The 22,801-nt window shown below is 44.1% G+C and overlaps 1 protein-coding gene across 1 annotated transcript in view; it reads left to right on the top strand.

The window, feature by feature from the left end:
* The window catches only part of ric8a (RIC8 guanine nucleotide exchange factor A), a 32,831-nt gene extending 16,623 nt beyond the window's left edge, over nt 1–16,208 (top strand). Inside the window, exons 4-15 of the mRNA XM_056282272.1 lie at nt 1,067–1,173; nt 1,840–1,920; nt 2,053–2,152; nt 3,444–3,473; nt 3,507–3,631; nt 7,254–7,348; nt 8,646–8,796; nt 12,561–12,656; nt 14,392–14,536; nt 14,722–14,866; nt 14,978–15,097; nt 15,924–16,208. Coding sequence (XP_056138247.1) covers nt 1,067–1,173; nt 1,840–1,920; nt 2,053–2,152; nt 3,444–3,473; nt 3,507–3,631; nt 7,254–7,348; nt 8,646–8,796; nt 12,561–12,656; nt 14,392–14,536; nt 14,722–14,866; nt 14,978–15,097; nt 15,924–16,056 — 1,328 coding nt within the window. The 3' untranslated portion in view covers nt 16,057–16,208. The remainder of the gene's footprint in view (nt 1–1,066; nt 1,174–1,839; nt 1,921–2,052; nt 2,153–3,443; nt 3,474–3,506; nt 3,632–7,253; nt 7,349–8,645; nt 8,797–12,560; nt 12,657–14,391; nt 14,537–14,721; nt 14,867–14,977; nt 15,098–15,923) is intronic.
* Nucleotides 16,209–22,801: the final 6,593 nt, after the last annotated feature.

Raw genomic sequence — 22,801 nt, 5'->3', positions numbered from 1 at the left:
CAGTATGGAGAGGCATGCAATAGCTGCCAAATGGGCTAGGTAGAGAAAGTGATTTGGAAATAAAAGCTTAATTTTTTGCTGCATACTCCCCCTTCATACCAAAGTGACCGGCAATGCAAAACCAGAAAATCTTAAGGGATCTCCTCATGGTTGAATGGTTACGGTACTTTAACATTTTGTAGCTAACACATCTAGATTTAATAGCAGGGGCAATACTACTGATAGTGCACATTGTCATATCTTGCCAAACCCTCATATTTGCAAATCGTGTAAACATTATAAAGATCAGGCGTCCATGTGGCGTGGTGGTCTATTCTGTTGCCTACCAATACGGGGATCACTGGTTCGAATCCCCACGTTACCTCCGGTTTGGTTGGGCGGCCCTACAGACACAATTGGCCGTGTCTGCGGGTGGGAAGCCGGATGTGGGTATGTGTCCCGGTCACTGCACTTGCGCCTCCACTGGTCGGTCGGGGTGCCTGTTCAGGGGGGAGGGGGAACTGGGGGGAATAGCATGATCCTCCCACGTGCTACGTCCCCTGGCGAAACTCCTCACTACCAGGTGAAAAGAAGTGGCTGGCGACTCCACATGTATCAGAGGAGGCATGTGGTAGTCTGCAGCAGCCCTCGCCGGATCAGCAGAGGGGGTGGAGCAATGACCGGAATGGCTCAGAAGAGTGAGATAATTGGCCAAATTCAATTAGGAAGAGAAATAAAAACATTATAAAGTCCAGGTATCACAGAATTACTGGTTATTTGCCAACAGTCATGGAATACGTATGTTGTGGAGCAAACGTGGTTGCCACTGAAAACTGCAATACTCAGAAGGCGTAGGTTCAAAAAAAATTTTTAACAGCTAGCCCTGCTGAAGGATCCTTGCCATTATACCGCTCAGCTCCAGAGGCCCTGTTATGCAGCTCTCCCTGCACTCCTCAAAAGACTAAAGACATTTTTATTCCAGAAATGTTTATACCACGATTAATGGACTCGACTATCCACTTTTTTCTCTGCCCCCTTTTATTTTTACAATGCTTGATCTGTCTTTGTGGTCTGCTCCTATGAGAAGAGAGTGGAGGAGAGGGGGGTGATGTGTCAGAAAACCCTGACCTGGAAGTGATTGTCGAGGCTCTGAAGTCCATCTGTAACATCCTGCTACACAACAAGACTGGGCTGGTTGGTCTTTTGTGTTGTTTTTAAAATTGGGTTTAACTTTACTCTTACATACACTGTACCTCAGCAATATTATTAAAAAAATGTACTTATTGAAGGTTGAGAGAGTGCACTATTCTTAATCAGAGCCATGCTTCACAGTGAAATGGCATACAGTTCAAAACTGCATACTGTTATAATGAAGGATGTGTATTGCATACTGCACACTCCAGTAGTAGTGAAGTACAGTATTCCCGAGAGAGGTCAAACTGAAGTACTCAAACAGTATGATAAACATCTGGCTGACTGATATAGCCTACTCTTCCCTTGCATCTAACCCAACCAAGATGCAGTAATAGTGAACAGCATAATTTAACAGTGAAGGCAGTCTGCATGTTGGTGTAGATTATATTACCAGATTATAGGTTATTTCACCAAAACCTCCTCCCCTGGTCCAGGAGGAGCTCCCTAAATGATTCTGTGTAATCTGCACTCTGTAGAAAGCTATCTGTTCAGCTTTAGCAGCTGAGACAGTGGGACTTTTGTTATCTATATCTAAACTTTCTTAAAAATAACAGCAATGTCAGTGAAAATAAAATGTAAAATATAAATGCTGAAAATTATATTGTTCTCTTTGAATCAATTTGCACAGTGTTTGGCTGTAACTAGAGTTTACTAACCGATTAACAGGTGGTAGCAGCAGAGCTGCAGCTGATGCGCGGTGTGGCCGAGAGGCTGAAGCAGTGCCATGACTCCACATGGAACCATGAGGTACGGATGGGAAGAGTGTTAAGTAGATGCATGTATGGACAAATGGGTCTGATGGATCTGATGAGTGGTGTCGCCAAGAAGCTGAAACAGTTTCGCGGTGCCATTTGATACTCCCTTTCTCTCTGTCTCCAGGTACGTTTCTTTGACTTGCGTCTCACTTTTTTGCTGACCGCTCAGGACGTTGACATCAGAGCACAGCTGGCTCAAGATCTCCACGGCATCAGTCTTTTAGGTAATTAGTCAAGTAATTAGTCTCTCAGGTCAACCATCAGGCTCTCATATAAATATAGTACTTCTGCCCCCTACATTGGATGTTCCAGAAGTTTAAAGACCTGGACAGCAAAGGTCCATTCACATTAGCCTATTTGAAATGGCCAAGTGAGCTATAGCCAAGTCCCAAAGGATCAAACATATAGCTGGGAATTATGTCTAGTCAATCATAAATAAATCAATGTCTAAACTGGCACGTAGCAGTAGCGTTAGTAAATAGAAGTAATGGCAAATCATATGATATAATAGTTGTCATATTTATGGTCAAGTGGGGCAGGAGAACCAACTTACCTGTAGTCAGGGCAAGATAATGATTTCAGGTTTATTCATTATACGTTTCAATATAAGCTAAACCAATCTAAACTTTCATTGCTCCAAAGATGCTAAAGCAAGATCTATCCCTATACTCAAGGTGAATGAATGCCTTTGCTCTTTGCTTTTATATTCTTAAAAACTCGGCCTTCAGGGCATCTGGGTAATGTAGCGGTCTATTCCGTTGCCTACCAACACAGGGATAGCCGGTTCGAATCCCCGTGTTACCTCCGGCTTGGTCAAGCGGCCAATTGGCCGTCTCTGTGGGTGTGTGTCCTGGTCACTCCACTAGCGCCTCCCTCAGGTCGGGGCGCCTGTTCGGGGGCGAGGGGGAACTGGGGGGAATAGTGTGATCCTCCCACACGCTACCTCCCCCTGGTGAAATTCATCACTGTCAGGTGAAAAGAAGTGGCTTGTGACTCCACGTGTATCGGAGAAAGCATTTGCAGCCCTCCCCGGATTGGCGGAAGGGGTGGAGCCATGGCCGGGACAGCTTGGAAGAGTGGGGTAATTGGCCAGATACAACTGGGAAAAAACACAGGGAAAAATCCAAAAAAGGAACTCGGCCTTCAGAAGCAAATTCAGGGATAACATTCTCCAAAAGAACATCTTAGATCATCAGCTTCATTTTTCTTGTGTGTATGTAAGTAGACCAAGTTGCAGGCTTTTCTATGTCTGGGCTTGCCTTAAAATTGAAAAACTACAAAGTAACTTGGTGTATCAATAGCTATCTAACTTAAATTTAACTTCCAACTACAAACTATCAGCAAACTATCTATTACATATTAAGAAAAACTAAAAACTAGACACAATGAAAATACTATCGTGACAAACTGGTGAATTTATAGCTAATTTATTATAGAAAGTTCAGGAAAGAAGAACTGCAAATGCAAGTAGAAGCAATAAATGATAACACTTTCCCCTCATTGTGTGTTTTCCAGGTAACCAGCTGGACGCCACGCTGGGCCTGTGTTGGCCAGACACCTTTGAGACGGCCAGGGCAGGGTCAGAGGGCATCCCACCTGAAGAACTAGCTCCTCTCACCAGGCAACAGACAGAGCGGGCTTATGAGATACTGAAAATACTGTTCAATATCACATTCGACACGGCCAAACGCACGGTTGATGAGGTTACTAAAGATTACAGTTTTTAATGCATTTTATTTGTATCTTTCTGTATTGTTCAGGGAGATGATTAAAAAAAAATAGTTCCATATCACATATGGACCCACCTAACACAAGACGGAGGAGGCTTAGGGAAAAATGTTTCTGACTTGCCTTTCGAAGGAGGCTGAATGATATTTAACAAAAGTGCATGCTTCAATTTGCTAGTTGGAAACAAAACTGGAGTCTCTAGTCATTATGTTAGGCCTTTTCAGCATTTTATTGGCAGATCTGAAACTCAATCAAACCAGTTGGCTATCCAATATAACCCCAACAACTTCCTCCCCCGCCCTCTCAAACAAAGATGTGGAAATGTGATTTTTGATGTCCCAGAAAGTTGAATCAATTCATCTGGACACAAGGTTTATTGACATAAATGTTTAATCACACATATAAGTGACCTTTCAGTTTCAACTGACTGCAGGTATCCCCACCCTTATAAACAATATACAGTTGCATAATGACCGAAACTGGCGACCAGTTTATTCAAATTGCTGTGAGCATTAACTAGAGTTTCAATGGCCGTGTGTACTATTCACATAGGGATGGGGAATGGTTGCAATCACAGCATTGTAAGACGGTGACAGATGTACTCTTAGCACCCCCCCTCGGTTCAGGGATGTTCCTTCCCTCTTAACATAGATGGCCTCTTTGACTCCGCGTTCAAACCAGCATTCCTCCCTATCAAGGATGTGCACATCCTCATCCTTGAAAGAGTGGCCACTGGCCTGTAGATGGGTGTAGACTGTGGAGTCCTGGCCTGATGTGTTAGCTCTCCTGTGTTGTGCCATCCTCTTGGCCAGTATCTGTTTGGGTTCCCCAAAGTCATGACAATCCTCCTGGCACTTAACAGCATACACGATATTGCTCTGTTTGTGTCAGGGGACCCGATCCTTGGAATGGACCAATTTCTGGTGCATTATGTTTTGGGGTTTGAAAGCAACTGATACGCGGTGTTTGGAAAATACACGTCTCAACTGTTCCGAAACTCCCACCACATACAGAATCACCACTGGTTTATGCTTAGGCAGCTGTTGTCCTTCTCGTCTCTTCGATCGGCTGGTGCACTGTTTGGCCATCTTCCTGGCACAAATGCCCAGTTAGTATAACCACACTTTACCAGGGCCTATTTAATGTGGGATTTCTCCCCTTCCCGGGCCATGGTCTTCAATGAAAGCCTGTTTTTATAGTACTGCCTATGGCCTGTTCAGACTTACTCGTTCGTGTGTGTGTGTGTGTGTGTGTGTGTGTGTGTGTGTGTGTGTGTGTGTGTGTAATAGAACAAGTGTGTGTGTAATAGAGCAAGTGCCTTGTTCTATTACTACCCATATAGCATGGCTGTAGCTCAGTCAACAATCAGGGCAGCATGGTGGCCCAGTGGTTAGTGCTGTCGCCTCACAGCAAGAAGGTCTTGGGTTCAAACCCTGGGGTTGTCCAACCTTGGGGGTCATCCCAGGTCATCCTCTGTATGGAGTTTGTGTGTTCTCCCTGTGTCTGCGGTGGGTTTTCTCCAGGTGCTCCGGTTTCCCCCACCATGAGAAAGAGATGCATGTTAGGGTTAATACTCCTGTCTGTGCCCCTGACCAAGGCAATGGAAAGACGAACTGGAGTTGGTCTCCGGGCACTGCATGGTGGCTGCCCAAATACAGAGTGTAATTTCCCTACAGGGATCATTAAAGCATATCAAAATCAAAAAAAATTCAAACAATAAATTGTCTTAAACCTGCATTCTGTGGGTGAACTGTCCATAGCTGAATGTGGTACTACGCTGCTTTGACATACAGCATGTTGGTGTCTGTTTGCTGAAGTTTGCCGTCTGTTTTGTGTACCCTGTAGAAAAATAGCAAACACAACACAAATACTGACCGAGATACAAGTGTCTAACTCGTCTCTGAAATAACAGCGCTGTGTTTCAGAACCATGGACAGTGCTGTTTGTTGTGCATTGTCACAAGACTGTTAGATTTGAACATCACAGCACACTGTACGCAGCAAGATTTGAAAAAAAAAGTCTGTTAGCCATTCACATTAATACAAAAATTGTGAATGTTGCACAACATTTAATATGACCTCATTATATAGACTTTCTCTCAGGACCCCCAACTCTGACTTCCCGCATCACTTTGTATACATTGGGTTAAGATTGTATCTGATGCTTCCTGTCAGCAAATGCCAGGGAGAAGGGTCCTTTTCACAAATGTTCATGGCTAAAAATGAGCTAAGGACAAGGATGACACAGAGATGCCTGAACATGCTGTCACTCATGGCCATTGAAACAGAACTCATCAGGAGTTGGACTTCGAAGACTTGGTCAATGACTTCTCTTCAAAGAAGGCCAGAAGGAAGCTGGTGGTTTAGGTGGGATATTTTTTACTATGGTTTTATTTAAATTAAGCTGTGTTTTTGACTCCTAAATATGTATACACTGTGCTATGATTTGTGATATTGGGCTATACAAATAAATAAATTGACTGTACATGGCCTGTATAGAGTGAAATAGACCTAAAATGGCAGTAATTCAACATGTCAAAGTAACAAATATAATTTCAATGTAATATATTCTGTGTATCCCTGTGCTATTGTGTGACCAAACTGTGTGCTTGCTTGGGGAGGGAACAGGCAGTGTGCATGTACTATTTTCGTGTGTAGGTAGGGCCCCGTGGTCAAGATAATCCATCCATTATGCCAGAAACTTAGAGATGTTGAAGACCACTGAGTTAATCATACAAACAATAGGCCGTAATTGCACATCCTGTTAATGTGTCTTGGGTAACCCATACAAACTAGGTGTAGCTTCCCCTGGGTATAATCTGTGGTACAAAATTCTGTCAACAGCATTGTCCTGTTCGAACAGCCTCAGACAATCTATCACCTTTTTCTTGTAGCCACTGCCTGGATCTCATTTCAGGGGCTCATAAGTATTTATGTTGCTAAGTAACATCATAACTTTCCCATAATAGTCTGTCTGGTTTAATAAAACAGTGCATCTGCCTTTGTCCGCTGGAAGGATGATGATGTTGTTGCCCTTACTGAGAGTCGTGAGTGGATTCCTCTCATCTCTGCTGATGTTGGACAGTGGCAGCTTTGCATTGCTGAGGCAGGCTGAAACTTTTGTCTGCAGTTGCTCCGTTTCCAGGTCTGGGATGTGGTTGGTACAAGATTGCTGATTCTGTGGCCATGATCAGTTCCACTAGCTGGAGTTGCCTCACAGTGACAGAAAATTTCAGCCCCTTAGCAAGGATGCCTTTCTCCAACTGGGTGAGCTGTCTGTCTTTTGCTATCTTACAATACTGCGATTTCAGCTATTCCCCAATCCTCTGTGAATAGTACACATGGCCATTGCAACTCTAGTTAATGGTCATGTCAATTTGCATATGAAACCAATCGCCAGTTTCGCTCGTTATGCCACTGTATTGTTAATAAGGGTGGGGACACCTGCAGTCAGCTGAGACTGAAGAAGTCACTTAGATGAGTGATGAAACGTTTCTCTCACTAAACCTTGTGTCCCGATGAACTGATTCAATTTACTGGGATTTCCTTACCTGGATTATGTATAAAAAGTGTGTGTGTGTGGGGGGGGCACTTGCAGGAAGAGGCAGCAGAGTACAGGCATTTGAGCGCCATCCTGAGGCACTGTTTACTAAGTTCCACAGATGAAGAGGAGCGCACTGAAGAGCTGCACAGGTTGGACAACCTACACTTGCTTTTGCCCATTTGTTCATGCAATGAAACTACCTTTTGATGTTAGCTTTTCTGTTACTTTAAAGTGTCTGTTTCACAGCTCCATTATCTCTGCCAGGGGGTAGCCTGTAGGGGATTATGCGTTTAGTCGCGCGTGTGTGTGTCTGCGGCTGATCTCACAAACTGCAGGACCTACCAGCCTAAAATATTTTGTGCAGTTATGAGTGTATCCTGAAGAACCTGTCATGGTGATTGTAAAGCGTTTGTTCTCACTCGCTCTCTAGCTCGCTCAACCAGCGCTGCTTTCCATCACTGCCCACTCTGAGTCAGCCGTGTGCATGTGCGACTCACATCTACGGTTGAGTCAGATGGGGCAGCGACAGTGTCAAAACCAAAACATTATGTATTCGAGTATGAGTCTTGAAAGTAAACGAGAAGTCGATCGTATTTCACAAGCCATCAAATCATTCACTTTTGATCTCAGCATAGGAGAACTGAAGGAACACTGGATGAACCAAAAATAATTCACCTTATTCACCTCACCGCCACACGGAAGTGCTATAGTCTCCAGTGTTAAAACTCTGCTATAAAAATACAATTTCAAGAGTAGGATTAATCAGTCACAGCTGCAAATCATCTCTGTAGCTATAATAAAACATTTCTCATGGCTGAGCTCTATTTTCTTACCGTTGTTTTATGAATGAAAGTCAATCAGCAGAGCAGTCATTCACCCTCATTCATTTTAGATCACGAAAACAGTCTTTTAACAAGGGCTTTGAAATTACGATAGCCTGATCTCTGTCTTTTCACGTCAAGACATTGTCACTCTCATGCGAGGGTCTGCATAGGAGGCTGCACATCCACAGACTGACAGCCAAAACGTTTTTATTAGGTAGATTTTTTTTAGCTTGAGCGCTGCATATTATCAATTTTTTTTCCATACTTCCTGTTCATTCAAATTGGGCACTGTGCAAAAGTCTTATAATGGCAGGAAAAACACTTGTTTTTCTGTCCATGTGTGAGTGTATTTCCCTTCTCCTGGTAGGCGAAAAAAGGGTTGGTTGCCAAGTTCGAACACCGGAGAAGGGGAAATACGCATGTCTGGTGGAGTTCTGCATTCTAATGAGTTCACTCTAGGTCAGACAGTGAATTTGATAGGCAGCTATCCTTTGCCCTATTTGGATACACTCTCTAGGATCGTGCTATTAACTGATTCATTTTGTTGCATTTGCTTCTATATATCTCTTACCTTTTAACTTCTTATTCTTCTTATCTTATCCTCTGTCTACCTCTAACTCAGTCACACAGTTAACCTACTAGGTAACCTCCCCCTGCCCTGTTTGGATGTATTGTTGATGCCTAAGGTCCAACATGGCTCCATTGAGTATATGGGGATCAACATGGATACTGTCAATGTATTGCTGGAGTTAATGGAAAAAAGACTTGACCGGGTAAGAGCAACTGGGACGTGTGTACATGTCAAATTACATGACAGACACAAGTGAAATTGACTTGCCCCTTTTTTAACCAGCGAAACACAATTTTTTTTTGTTGCACAATTTGGTTATAATCAATCACCTCAGTGTTTCCATCAGTGGAAATACTTTTTTATGTGCTTGTATATTTGGGAATCATACAAATAACACTGACAATTGCATTTGCGATGTCCGATGTGCTGTACATGTGTATGGAGCCAAAGCTAATTCCATCAGTAGTCCCTTGATGGGCATTAAAAATCAATAACATATTACATTGTTCCTATTAAAAATTTGTATATGCAATCACAATGAATAAAACAGTTCATCACAATAATAAAATAATTTGGAAATATGAATACACATTTGGCCTAACTTCAGTTTAGACTTGACTGCTTTACAGAAGACTTTACAATTTTGGCCTGTAGGACCCTATCCAACCACAGATCATTGACCAGGAGCAACATTTCCCCTCCTCATCAGTCTCCATTGTTTTGTCCAAAAAACTTTTAAGAGCGCTCTGCTACTATTACTGTAATGTTACATCAACATGGTGAATACACTTGGCTGACCTATTTACCTTTCAGCAGATATAAGTGTACTTGTTAAATATTTTCTTTCTTAAATTGAAAATGTGGTCCTCCACAAAGCTGAATTAATAAACGGCACTTATGAGGGTTGGATTGGGGTTTGGGGAAGACAATGAAAAATAGATTGCCCTCCAGTCACTCAGAATAACATGGATCTATTTTAAATTTTATTGACAACACATTTTCACCATTTCCCTTTCATTTGGCTATGTCTTTTTACTAATCTAACATTATTTCTTATAGTGCATTAAAGCTGTTCTCCATGTCTTTTAATGGGTTGGTGGCAGTCGCAGGAAATAGGAACAATTGCTAATCTCTGATTAGATTGCTGTGTAAATCATCATTTCACAGACGGTCAACTAAGTCAACTAGGAACCGAACCTCTGAGGAAGTCCCAAGTTGAGCCCCCCCAGTTATGTTTCTGTTACCCCCACCTTGCCAATCCTGAGATGAAGAGATGTGTGGAGGACTATTGTTGCCACTGTACAAAATGACAGCTCATCAGTCCAAATATAACCATTCAGAAGTAAGAAGAATGGGATTATGGTAAACTACTTTTTGGAGACATTGATTTAGTTCAGTTAGCTTGCTATTAGCGGCCAAGCTGTTTACTCGTTGCTATGACGTACTGAAGTGTGTAATCCCTTTTATTCATGAAAGAAAATTGTCTGATTTTAAGTTCAGAGTCTCTTCTTGTCATTTTGAAGGTAGTTTGACTGATACTCTAAAACAAATCCTTTTCTCTCTCCTTAGTGTCCAACCTCTCATACAACTAACCATATGCCTTTTCCCTTTGCCTTCACCACCTCTCTCTTTGCTTTACACCACATGTCTTTGTACTCCTGTCTATTTTCTTCATATCTCCGACTATCCCACTTCTTCTTTGCCCAACCTCTACCTCTGTATACTTTGCTGTACGTCCTCATTCCACCACCAAGTCTTCTTGTCTTCATTCCTCTGTCCAGATGACACCAAGTACCTTCCTAGCTGTCTCCCTCATTATTTCTGCTGTGGTTGTCCAGCCATCCGGCAACTCTTCACTACCATCCTGTGCCTGTCTTAATTCCTCCCTGAGCTCCACACAACAGTCTTCCTCCTTCAACATCCACCATTTGATCCTTGGTTCTGCTTCACTCTCCTCCTCTTCTTGATCTCCAAAGTCATCCTACATACCACCATCCGATGCTGCCTAGCTACATTCTCCCCTGTCACCACCTTACAGTCTCCAATCCCTTTCAGATCGCTCCTCCTACATAAGTTATAGTCCACCCTGTGTGCACTTTCCTCCACTCTTATATGTTACCATGTTCCTTCCTCTTCTTGAAACCACCTTCTATTCACCACAGCCATTTCCATCCTGTCCTTCCCCATCCGTCCTTGATACTATACCTCCCCATCAACTCCCCATCACCTCTGTTCCCTTCACCAACATGCCCATTGAAGTCCGCTCCAATCATTTAATAGGCATTTAATGTACTCCAGCATACAAATAACCAACAATGCAGGGAGCTACTATACAGTCATTTGGTGACAGCAGAATAACATTTTACTAGCCACATAATCTGTATTTCCTGACAACAGATATTTTCCACTTCAGTCAGCATTTTAACGCATTTCCCACACACATACCCGGGCATATATAGAAACATTTCTATATAGGGCTTGTGATTGAAACACAATAAGCAGGTAATGAGCGTAATATTTACTAGAGATGTCCCGCGGTGATCTTTGTTTCTGCGGCAGTTAGGGCTGTCCACGCTCATATTTCAGATTGTATTCAGTCTCAAACATGTATGAATGGATTTGAGAAGTTGCCATTCCCAATCAGGAAAGAGAAATTATGTTACTTAGTAGGTTTATAGTTTGCTTACAAAACCTCCTACACCGGTGTTGTATCACACTCTGTTTCCCCATCAAGCTCTGTTTCCGCCTGAAGATGAGGTGGTGACTTCCCCTCCTCAGGTGTCTAGAAGTTGGCCAATCAGAAGAAAGCAGTGGGCTTTTAGGAAGGGGGCCTTAAAGAGACAGCTAAAACAAGCTAAAACGACTTGTTTCAGACATGATGAACTGAGGGGAGGGCCAGCATAAGATAAATAAGGATTTTTTTTTAACTGTGAATCATGCAAAGCTACAGTAGTAGGGCTCCAGAATAAATATATAGAGCTGGAATGAGCATGATATGGCCACTTTAAAGATGTACTCTGTAAATTTTTTATATTAAACATACCATATCTGATATCTTTTCCTGCTGGCATTTTTGTAGCCACAGCTGTTTAGAGTATAAGCGTTCTGTAATGACTGCTCTGTATGCTATTTTTCATTGTTGCTGGCAGGGTCCGCCATTCCCGTCATTTATTCAAGTGTAACGGTGTCTGCACAAGAAATGTGGCAATTTTGCCTCAAAAGGAAAAGAAGAAGAATTGACTTGCATGTCAAATGTGGAAGAGCACTAAAATACAAAAGCTAAACATTATCAGACATTTAATTAGGTTTCATTAAATGTTTGATATGGCTTGATATGTTGCTCAGCATTACCTTGTCAGGTGACGTTGTTGATCAGTCTTCTTTTTCCAAAATGTGCACATCGTGGCCAGATTATCTTGCCGGTGGTGTTATACCAAAATTTGCAACCACTGAAAACCATTCTGCAATGAAAAATTATATTCACAGACTGTGTTCTGTTGTTTCTAACTGATAATTTATTTCAATAAAGCCCAGTGCATATTTTCGTGGTGATTCTGCACTTCTTGCACAAAGACATTAAGTTCTTCTTGGGAGAAACTTTTTCTGTGTGTGGAAAGCTCCCACCTGCAATCCCTTGCTTCCACCACCAAACTAGCACTGTGTTAAAGTGAAGTGAGTGATCCTTAAAGGGAAGGAAAAGAGGAGATTTGATTGATTTATTCAAAACCAGCCCCGACCACACCTGCTGAAAATATATTCCACGCTGTTCCCAAATGCACCGCAGGTGCGTCACGTGGCTCAGCCACAAAAATACTGAAAGTGCGCTCACCACATGCACTATGAACTTTACTGTGCTTTGTACTGTACACTTTGATTCAAAAAAAATAGTGCCCAAAGTGTTAACCTCATCTGTCTTTCCTTTCCCTCTCTTTGTTCTGCTCTTCTCTCCATCTGATCATCTCACAGGGAAATAAGTTAAAGGAGACCCTGCTCCCATCTCTTAACCTGTTGACAGAGAGTTCCCGTACACACCGAGAGACGAGAAAGTTCCTAAGGTCAAAGGTCAGTAGCCAGCCCTAGGGAAGAGGTAAATAAAGAAGGGTGTAGACAGGGTTTGATTGAAACTAGGGATGCACCAATATCAATACTGGTATCGGATATCGGGCTGATAAATTGGAGTATTGGTATTGAAGATGTTAACCAAGACTAAATCCAATACCAAACGTATCATAAATAACCTTCCATCCATCCATTATCCAAGCCGCTTATCCTGCTCTCAGGGTCGCAGGGATGCCGGAGCCTATTCCAGCAGTCATTGGGCGACAGGCGGGGAGACACCCTGGACAGCAGTTTTGTAGTCAAGTCACTAAACCTTGAGTCCAAGTCAAGTCTCGAGTCCCCAAAGAAGAGTCCGAGTTGAGTCTGTGTCAAGTCCCCATTACCTGAGTCTGAGTCATCAAGGTTGAGTCTGAGTCGAGTTTGAGTTAGGCATCTTAGCACGGACTGTTACTGAACATGAGGGTATGCACGTGAATCCGCAGGTAGGTGGAACACACGTGCCTGCCCTTGCACAAAATTGAATAATGTTACGGTATTAATATAGGTATCAATATCTTATGCCAAATTATTAAGGCCTATTACAAAAAAACTAACAAAAACAAAAAACAGTCTTTATCAGTTAACAAGTCCGAGTCCTCATCTCCAACTTCCAAGTCCGAATGCAGTCAATGCTCAAGTCCAAGTCCGAGTCATCAGTGCTCACCTCAGGACTCGAGTCGGACTCAAGTCTGAGTCCTGGACTCGAGTACTACAACACTGCTGGACAGGCCGCCAGGCTATCACAGGGCCATAAATAACCTGTCATAAATAACTAATGAAAAAAATGTTTTCTTTTTGGACCGTTTCTCATGACACCCTCCTTATTGCCAACTGGTTTTGATGTTTAAATTTTGAAGCTCATTCATTTCCTGCTACAACCGAAATGGCAGTGATAGAGACCCAGCTCTTTTCTTTTTCTTTGTTTTTTGATTTGGGATTTTTCTCCCCAATTGTATCCGGCCATTACCCCACTCTTCCGAGCAGTTCTGATCTCTGCTCCACCCCCTCTACCGATCCGGGGAGGGCTGCAGACAACCACATGCCTCCGATACACGTGGAGTCACCAGCCACTTCTTTCCACCTGACAGTGAGGAGTTTCACCAAGAGGACATAGCACGTGGGAGGATCACACCATTCCCTGCCATTTCCTCCTTCCCCCTGAACAGGCACCCTGAGCAACCAGAGGAGGTGCTAGTGCAGCGACCAGGACACATACGCACATCCAGCTTCCCACCCGCAGACACAGCCAATTGTGTCTGTAGGGACACCGACCAAGCCGGAGGTAACCAGGGATTCAAACTGCCGATTTCCGTGTTGGTAGGCAACGGAATAGACTGCCACACCATCTGGACTCCCGGGCCCAGCTCTTTTCAGTAGATCGCCACACCACTGGAATATGTCTCCATATGGGTTGAAGCCCCTGTTTACAGTCATATGTACATCCATATGCAGAGGAATGTGACACAGGGTCTGGGGGCTGTCACACATGCTCAGATTTGGCTTAAATGATCTAAGTTTTGCCTCTTCATATTACTTTTCCTTTTGGCCCCTGTTCAGTAAATTATTCTGAAAATATCAGAAGCTGTTCATGCCCATCTTGAACCATTATTGCAAAACACACCAATACAAATATTACATGGGAACTTAGAAACATGCAAATATACATACGTTGTATGCATGTGCATGCATGTTTATGTAGGTCCTGCCCCCACTGCGAGATGTAAGAAACAGACCAGAGGTTGGAAACTCTCTGAGGAATAAATTGGTCCGTCTGATGACAGACATTGACACCGATGTCAAGAACTGTGCTGCTGAATTCCTCTTTGTCCTCTGCAAAGAAAGTGGTTAGTAAACACATGTTTATGCTTGTTTGTTCATCCCTTTGTTTATTCAATCCATCATTTGGTTAATATAGTTGTAAGCTTCACTAGAAACTCTGGTAGTGTTGTTTGGTAATGCCAGGGGTATGTGCTAGTATTATTCTGTGAATATTATCATAATCATCTAAGCATTCTCTACCTCTGCCCAGTCTCTAGATTTATTAAGTACACAGGTTACGGCAATGCTGCAGGACTATTGGCTGCCAGAGGATTGCTGAGGGGTGGGGGACATTCTGGATTCTACTCCGGCGATGAAGATTCAGAGACAGAAGAATACAGAGAGGCCAAGGCACAGTAAGTAACAACACAACATTGTTAGTCTATTTCAGTTTTTTCTGCACATATGTCTGTGTGGGTCATCCCTCTCCTTTTCACTATGTTTTTTTTCTCTCTTTCTCTTTTCAGAATAAACCCAGTAACAGGTGTCGTAGAGGAGGAGCAGCCAAATCCCATGGAGGGAATGACTGAGGAACAGAAGGAATATGAAGCCATGAATCTAGTCAACATGTTTGACAAACTTTCAAGGTTATATACTCACACACCCATGATTGAAATCTGTACAATTGAAACCGCTCAGTGTGTACAATAATGTGAATAGCAATCAGCCTCTTAGTGATTTTCTGCATGTCTTATGTACTGCATTTGGTCCAGTGCACCCCGTTCTGCAGCCAAGCCAGCTTGCCTGATCGGGGTTACTGCTGCTGATGCAAAGTGTTGGGGGGGAAACAGTAACTCTAGTAGCAGTGGTGGGTTTTATCTCTTTTTGTGTGTGACGCAAAAATAAATATTGCCCAGTGCATTTCTCAAGTCTCCTCTGACTGAGATGCGGCACCTTCTATGCAAATGAGCAAACTGAGACCAACTCAATTTGGTCAGAAACTGGAAAATCCAAAACTTGATGAGCTCAAATGTTAAATTTATTCATTTAGATGTCCTGAATCAGAGCTTCTGATTCAACAAGAAGGAGACCGACTGTCCACTCCACGCCAAGATAGCACAACATTCTTGCTAGCGGCTCTGGTCTTGCCGTTGTTTGGAGCTACAATCTCCATTTCCTTAAAAAAAATGTGGCTTTTGAGTTAAAATATATTCAGAATGACAATGTTTTATCATTGTGCATGCTGTTAAAATGTGGCTTTTGAGTTAAAATATATTCAGAATGACAATGTTTTATCATTGTGCATGCTGTTAAATAATGCACACTAAGTGTTGCTGTTAAGCAACACAAGAAATAAAAAATCAAATACTCAGCAAGCACACACGTTTTCTTTGTCTGGGTGAGTTGAAGGCAACAGTGGGGTTACAAATTCATTTTATCTCCCTTTCTCTCTCCATCCCTTTCTCCCTCCAGGAATAATGTGATCCAACCAATGCAGCTTGGGAGGGATGGGAAGATGAGAGAGATGAACGCCAAGGACTTGAATAAGCAAATCCACAATCCTGTTCTCCACACTGATGAAACAGACAGTGAAGAGGAGGCTTAGAAAATGTATAGACAGACAGATTCATCATTCACTTCATCATCTTCATGTGTCAAATTTTATTTGGGCTCTGTTCTGCAGCACAACACACCCAGTAATTGAACATACATCATCACATTACATAACAGCTTTGGCAACAACATTAGAATACAAAAGTCCTGACTCGTCATTGAAGTTATATGCCAGGGAAAATGAACATTGGCAAGCACCAGCAAAGTTGTAAAAGTTGGTAGTGGGACCAACATATTTGGGTGTAGTTGTTGCTTGACAAGTAATAAGATAGGAGACATGAGGGAATAATAACTTGTTAATGTAGATGTAGTCTACAGTGAAAGTAAGTAGTCAGTCATCCTGTAATGTGCACTTTGTCATCATCATCTTACCCCGAGTACAGATTTAACTTAAAATAACATGACCAGGTTCCTCAACATCCATGTTGCCTAAGACCTGAATCCTCTTTGTCAGTGTTTTTAAACTCTAGGTCAATCTCATCATGGGTCTCAGACATGTTTTAAGAAAACCCAACCCTTATTTCATCAAGCAGTATAATACCTTCATTTGTGTGTCACACCATCACATAGATATATTAAATGAAAATTAAGGATGTACCGATACTGGTATCGGATATAGGAACGATACCAGGCTAAAATTGGGTATCGGCGTTAGAGATTTTACCCAAGATCCGATACCTGAAACCATGAGTAACATGTCATAAAAGCAAAATGGCTTGAATTACTGCATTTTTTGGCACAAGAAAGCCTGTATTTCTTTAGTGGTGGAAAGAAAAAGCTGAGTCTTTCTCATTTACTTTGCCCATTGACTCCAACTTAATTATCTGTCTCTGCACTGTTCAGCAAAAGCAATATATCGGATAGGTACTCAGTGTTGGCCGATACTTATAGATTTGTTCTTGGAGTCAGTGTCGGCAATGAAAAAGTGTTATCGGTGCATCCCAGATCAGAATACACACATCTTGGCTCAACGGTGTTGGACCTGATTTAAGTGGGCCTCCACATAGCAATAATATGAATACATTTTAATGGTTCTGGGTCCCACTGTGAGGCTAAATATAGTCTACTCAGCTTTGGCACCTGGGCTGAAATATTCCTAAAGAGCTCCTGATTTATATGTCTGTTTTTCCTTCTGTTTGTGGTAAATGCTACATGTAATATTATACAACACCGTAGTTTTGCATCCAGATGAGAGCGCCACCAAATGGAAAGCCTCAACCATTAAAGCAGGACCATGTAATGGTGCCAAACAACGGCCTCTGGGCAGATCATCATAAAAGAGCTTAGAGGCCACTGTCTGACACTCTTACAGATTCGACCTTTAAAAGAAAAAAAGGGTCATCAAAGTGGACATTTGATTGCAAAGCAGCTTCCTGTTTGAAATGGAAACCTCCGTTTTTGAAATATTGGCGGACATTGTGTCAATTAAAGAAAAAAAATAAAATAATGGATAGTGCCAGGACGACTGCAGGTGGGTTAGATGAGGTTTTGGTTAACTTCATGATACTGTGTCCATGTCTCGTATGGATTCAATTGCTGATGGACAAATTATGGATTGTGGGCTAAAACTGAAAGCAGATAAAGATTTCCACCTATGTTTAGGAAGTTGGAAGAATAGAAGATATTTTTACAGAAGACGAATACCTTTTTGCTTTAGTTTTTCAATGGATATATATAGTAGTTTAAAATGAAATGCTCCAAATGTTTTAACGGTGAAATATTTAACCTCAGAAAGCAAAGACGGGTACGTACATGTATTTCCAAATGTGAACTAGAAATACTTTGATGTGATGTATGCTATAGAGTCTATCAAACAGAATAAATATCTTCTGTTCAAGTGGCGGTACACATAATGCTTTGTGTTGAAATAATCTACCAAACACCAATAAGGTGTCAAAGTACTACAGTGCCGTTTTTCCCTTTTATTTTCTCATTTCTTTTAACCAAAGTGATGCACAAGAGACTCGGCAATGAGCAGATACATTCATGTGTCCACATACAGGCAACTTGGGGCACTGAATAGTAACCACGTAATAGCCAAGCGTGCATGTCCCGTCAAGTGTAATTAGTGTAAGTACACAACAGTAGATCACCTATAGTGCAACGAATGCTCGACAATATTACTATCACGGGGGGGCAGCAACAGGTCCCAAATGCAGACAACAGAGACAGGCTGGGATAAGGCAATGCTTTAATGTCGGGCAGTACTTACAGAACTGAACCGACGGTTACATTTCACGTACTCCAAAATGGCTGAGAGGGTTATTGCATTGTGACATCATCCACAATAGCTCGCTGGAAAAAAGAAAAACGATGGCGGCGCATTCCCCGTGCCAATCCCGGACGCGATATTATGAACCCTACATAGGCCTCGCCAAAATCCCGTTTCTGGCTTTGTCACGTGTGCGCCACCGTAGCAACGCGAAAATATGTTGTTATGGGGTTAGCGCTCATCAAGGAAACGCTGTACACCCACAATTTAACCTGTCTAAGTTATCCACAATCAACATTAACGTTTTTAACTCAATCTTTGCTTGCTCCACGTTTGAGCATAGGATACTTCACCCCTTATCATGACTACAAACAAAACGAGCTCCTATATTGTAGTAATATGACTTTTACATTTATACACAGGTAACAACTTACTGATCAGCTTTCTTAAATGTGAGAAAGTCTATTTATTAGATATATGTTCATGTTCAGACAACTAACGTTACTTACCTCCGTTCTGTTGTTGACAGCCAGCAGTCCAAAATTACAAAAGCAGCCAGCTGTCCAAAATTGCGAAAAATACAAAATTACAAAATTGAAGGTAGCTAACGTTAGCTTTGCTTCGCACCGAGTTGATAGTTGATTGTTTCCTTAGCAACGCAGCGGAAATCCGGCGTCCGTTCGCGAGATTTGGGACAGGGTACGGGATTTTGGCGAGGGCTATGTAGGGTTCATAATATCGCACCCCGTATTGGCACGCCCACCGGAAGCGCTATTCCTCTTTCCATCGCCAACTAAATGAGATCGGTCGATGGCTGTTTCTCTCTCGCTGGGACTAAGAGGAAAACTGCAAATACGCAAGTAATCTAGTGATATACTGGTATATTAGATACTAACTTATAGTTAGCTTACCTTTTATCGCCAAGATGTTCGTTAATCCGGTCGATGTGGCCGGATTCTACGCTTGGTGCGGGTGTGTTAAACCGGCGACGCTCCGATGGGACCCCCATCCGGACTGTCTCCCCCATATCCCGCGTGTTCACTACACGGGCTACTTGAGGGATGTAGACCGTAATGAGATCGACTGCAATTTCTGTAAAACCATCAGAGAATCGGGGCGCCAAAGGTGGGCTGCCCTGTACCGTCAAAGATGGGGACTTGCAGATCCCTTCCCACCTGCTAACGAGGCGGCTAGCATGGTGCTACCTAGCTATAGCCATGGGGTGGAGGCTAGCAACATCCCTCCGATGCTTCCTAGTTACAGTCACGGGACGGCGGCTAGCATTAGCATCCCTCCGGAGCCAGAGGCTATCCCACCATCCGGGATAGTTAGAGAGGACTGGATCAATGAGATCCTATCTCTCCCTGGTGAATCCGTGGCATGTTATTCGGCGGGTGCGGAACCCGAGGATTCACTGCCTGAGGAAGTAGACGATCAGGGCGTGGAACACGACCAGCCAAGTTCGTCTCAACCAAACAAAAATGGCGACGCCATGCAACGTGGGTCCGAAACATTCCTCGCCAGTTTCCGCGATCTGTTCGCGCGAGCGGTCAAGTCTGCCGACATCGTTACCGAGCCGGGCAATCCTCAAGATCCGGTGGTAGCCGATTTTCCACGAATGGCAGAGAGGGTCAGGGACTCCACTCTACCACCTTATCCTCACATCGAACGAGCGTTTAAGCGGGCGGAGGCGGATCCGCTCCTTAAATCGTCCTCAAAGTTCAGTCAGAAGGGGGTTGACGTCTTAGCAGTCGAGGTTAGGAACCTCAACTACAAAGACTGGAAAATTCCGCAACCAGAGAGGGACGTTTTATCGTTCAACCCTAACACCAAGGTGGGGTCTCGCGATACTCCCAAACACCCTTCGCAGTGGGGCCAGCAGGTGGATCGTTACGCGTGTGATGCATGGCACGCCAGTACACGCGCAGCTGGACTCGTCTCAACGGCTGGGATGATAACGGCGTACATGCGCAAGCTCTGCAGCCTATCAAACGTCGAGCAAAGCAAAGCCGCCATCGCTACAGCAGGTATCGACGGGGCCGAGTTCGGTGACGTAGTGGCCAGCGAAGCAGGTTGTGAGTACATCTTGGAAATGGAACGCATAGCTGACTCCCTGGGGTCGCTGCTGTATTCCATCGCTCTAGAGTGCGGTTCTAGCGCAGCTGCCTCCACCCTTTCGCGCAGACGTCTCTGGCTAGAGACAGCCGGGGTAAAAGAGGAATTCTGCAAGGAGTGGATGGCCCACTCCTGCGCAGGGAACCAGGGCCTGTTTGGAACGACCCCGGACATTATCAGCAAATACAAGGCCGCCCAGGCCGAGCGCGAAACCTTGCACAAGGAGCTTCTCCCGATGATGAAGAACCCGCCTACCCCTAAGCCCGCGGTGGGCACAGGGCAGGGGGACAAGCCTGCGCGCAAGCAGAAATGGAGAGAGACTTATCCAAAAAGAGGTGGTAAAGTGGGGCGCGGGCGTGGACAGGGCTCACGTCCAAACTCCCAGTCTTCCACAGATCCAGCGGCCAAGCCGGACAGCACAGACACTTCCAAGAAGGGAGCTGCCAAGTGACGTGTTTCGGCAGGATGTTACGACCCACACCAACAGACTGATTCCAGAGCCGTCTCCGGCGATATAGACGCTTGTTCAGGGGACACAGCGTGCGCAGGGCTAAACACTGCGCCTTTTATTTTGTTTTCTGATGCACAGTCTACTTGTTCTATTCCAAAGGTTGTGAATGTGAATAAAAGTTTTTATGTTGGTGATGATGGTGATTGCGTTTTAAAAGGTTTGAAACGCAAGTCTGATTGTCTGTCTGAATCTTTAGGTAAAGATGATGATAACAATGTAATAACATCCCTGCTGGAAATATTGGATAATAATGACATGAGCGCAAATGAGCCCCTGGGAGGGGACTATAATGCGACAATGTTTAGTCTCTCTGATGGGTCAAATGGTAATTTGGAAAGGTTCAAAACGCCAATTCCCCCATCTGGGTCTCCGTAACAAGGACGAAGCCCCCCCATGGATGCAGGGCATGGCGGGCGGGGCTTCCCCAGACCCTTTACGCGCAACTTACGCGCGCGACCTGAACAGCAAGGTACAGGAGGCAACGAGACCTCTGTCACGCATGTTACACAGGTGGAAGGAATTGGTCCCGTCGGCTTCTGTTTTGGATCAGATAGCCCACGGACACCAAATCCTTTTCGAGAACGGTATTGTACCCCCGTACTTGGGAATAGTGCATACGGAACCGGGGTCGGTGGCCGAAGCACAAATCCTAGACAACGAACTCACAGAGTTACTCTCGAAAGGGGCAATCACGGTGGTTCCTCCCCTAGAAAGAGAAGACGGGTTTTACAGCCGTTACTTTCTGGTCCCGAAGAAGGATGGGGGCATGCGCCCAATCCTAGGTTTGAAACCCTTCAACAAGTATGTAGAGAAGGTCAGTTTCAAAATGCTACGCACACCGGTTCTGCTGTCAATGGTGACACAGTCCGATTGGCTAACTTCGGTCGACCTAAAAGATGCTTTCTATCATTGTCCGATTGCGGAAAGACACAGAAAGTATCTTCGGTTCTGTTACCGGGGTCAGTGTTACCAGTACACATGCCTCCCGTTCGGATATCGCCTCTCTCCTCTGACATTCACAAGGTGTGTGAAAGCAGCGCTCGGAGTGTTGATGCGCAAAGGTATGCGCTGGGCATGGTTCCTAGACGACCTGTTGGTGTTGGCCCGGTCGCCGGAACAAGCAATACTCCATACTCAGGAGTTGATGGAATTCATGGAGTACATGGGTTTCACTATCAACATAAAGAAGAGCGCGCCATGGCCTTTGTGCCAGGCAACGTATCTGGGTCTGAGTTTGGATACAGTATCCATGCGCGCAACCCTTACGCAAGAGAGATGGCATTCCACCAGGACCACGTTAGCACATTTCGTCCCGGGGACATATGTCACTTATCGGATGATCAGGAGGCTGCTGGGCCTTCTGGCATCGGCTCACCAAGTTGTTCCTTTAGGTCTGTTGTTCATGAGGAGACTGCAATTGTGGTTCGCAGTTCACTTCTTGAAATACGGCAACGAACGCCGGTACTACAACCATCTTATCCTGGTCCCGCGCGTGGTAGCGCAGGACCTAGACCACTGGAACAGAGCCTGCGTGGACATGTCTGGGGTCCCTATGGGCCCCAGGGGACCCGAGGTAACGATTTATACGGATGCGTCCCTCTCGGGTTGGGGGGCCATCCTTGGCTACAAAACAGCGCGAGGAGTGTGGCCGTCTGGGGAGAAGGTCCACATCAACGCGCGCGAGACGGAGACGATTTGGCTGGCTATCCAGCATTTCGCTCAGGATCTCGTAGGCCGTCACATACTGATAATGACAGACAGCATGACGGCTAAGGCCTACATCAACCGCCAAGGCGGTATGAAGTCCAAGCGTTGCAGAGAGTTGGCCATGCAAATTTGGATTTGGGTCAACAGCAACGCGCTATCAATCAGGGCGCTTCATGTTCCTGGGAAGGACAA

The sequence above is a fragment of the Lampris incognitus genome, chromosome 6 (assembly GCF_029633865.1).
Source record: "Lampris incognitus isolate fLamInc1 chromosome 6, fLamInc1.hap2, whole genome shotgun sequence".
NCBI classification, from domain to species: domain Eukaryota; kingdom Metazoa; phylum Chordata; class Actinopteri; order Lampriformes; family Lampridae; genus Lampris; species Lampris incognitus.
This window is presented reverse-complemented; position numbering and strand designations above follow the sequence as displayed.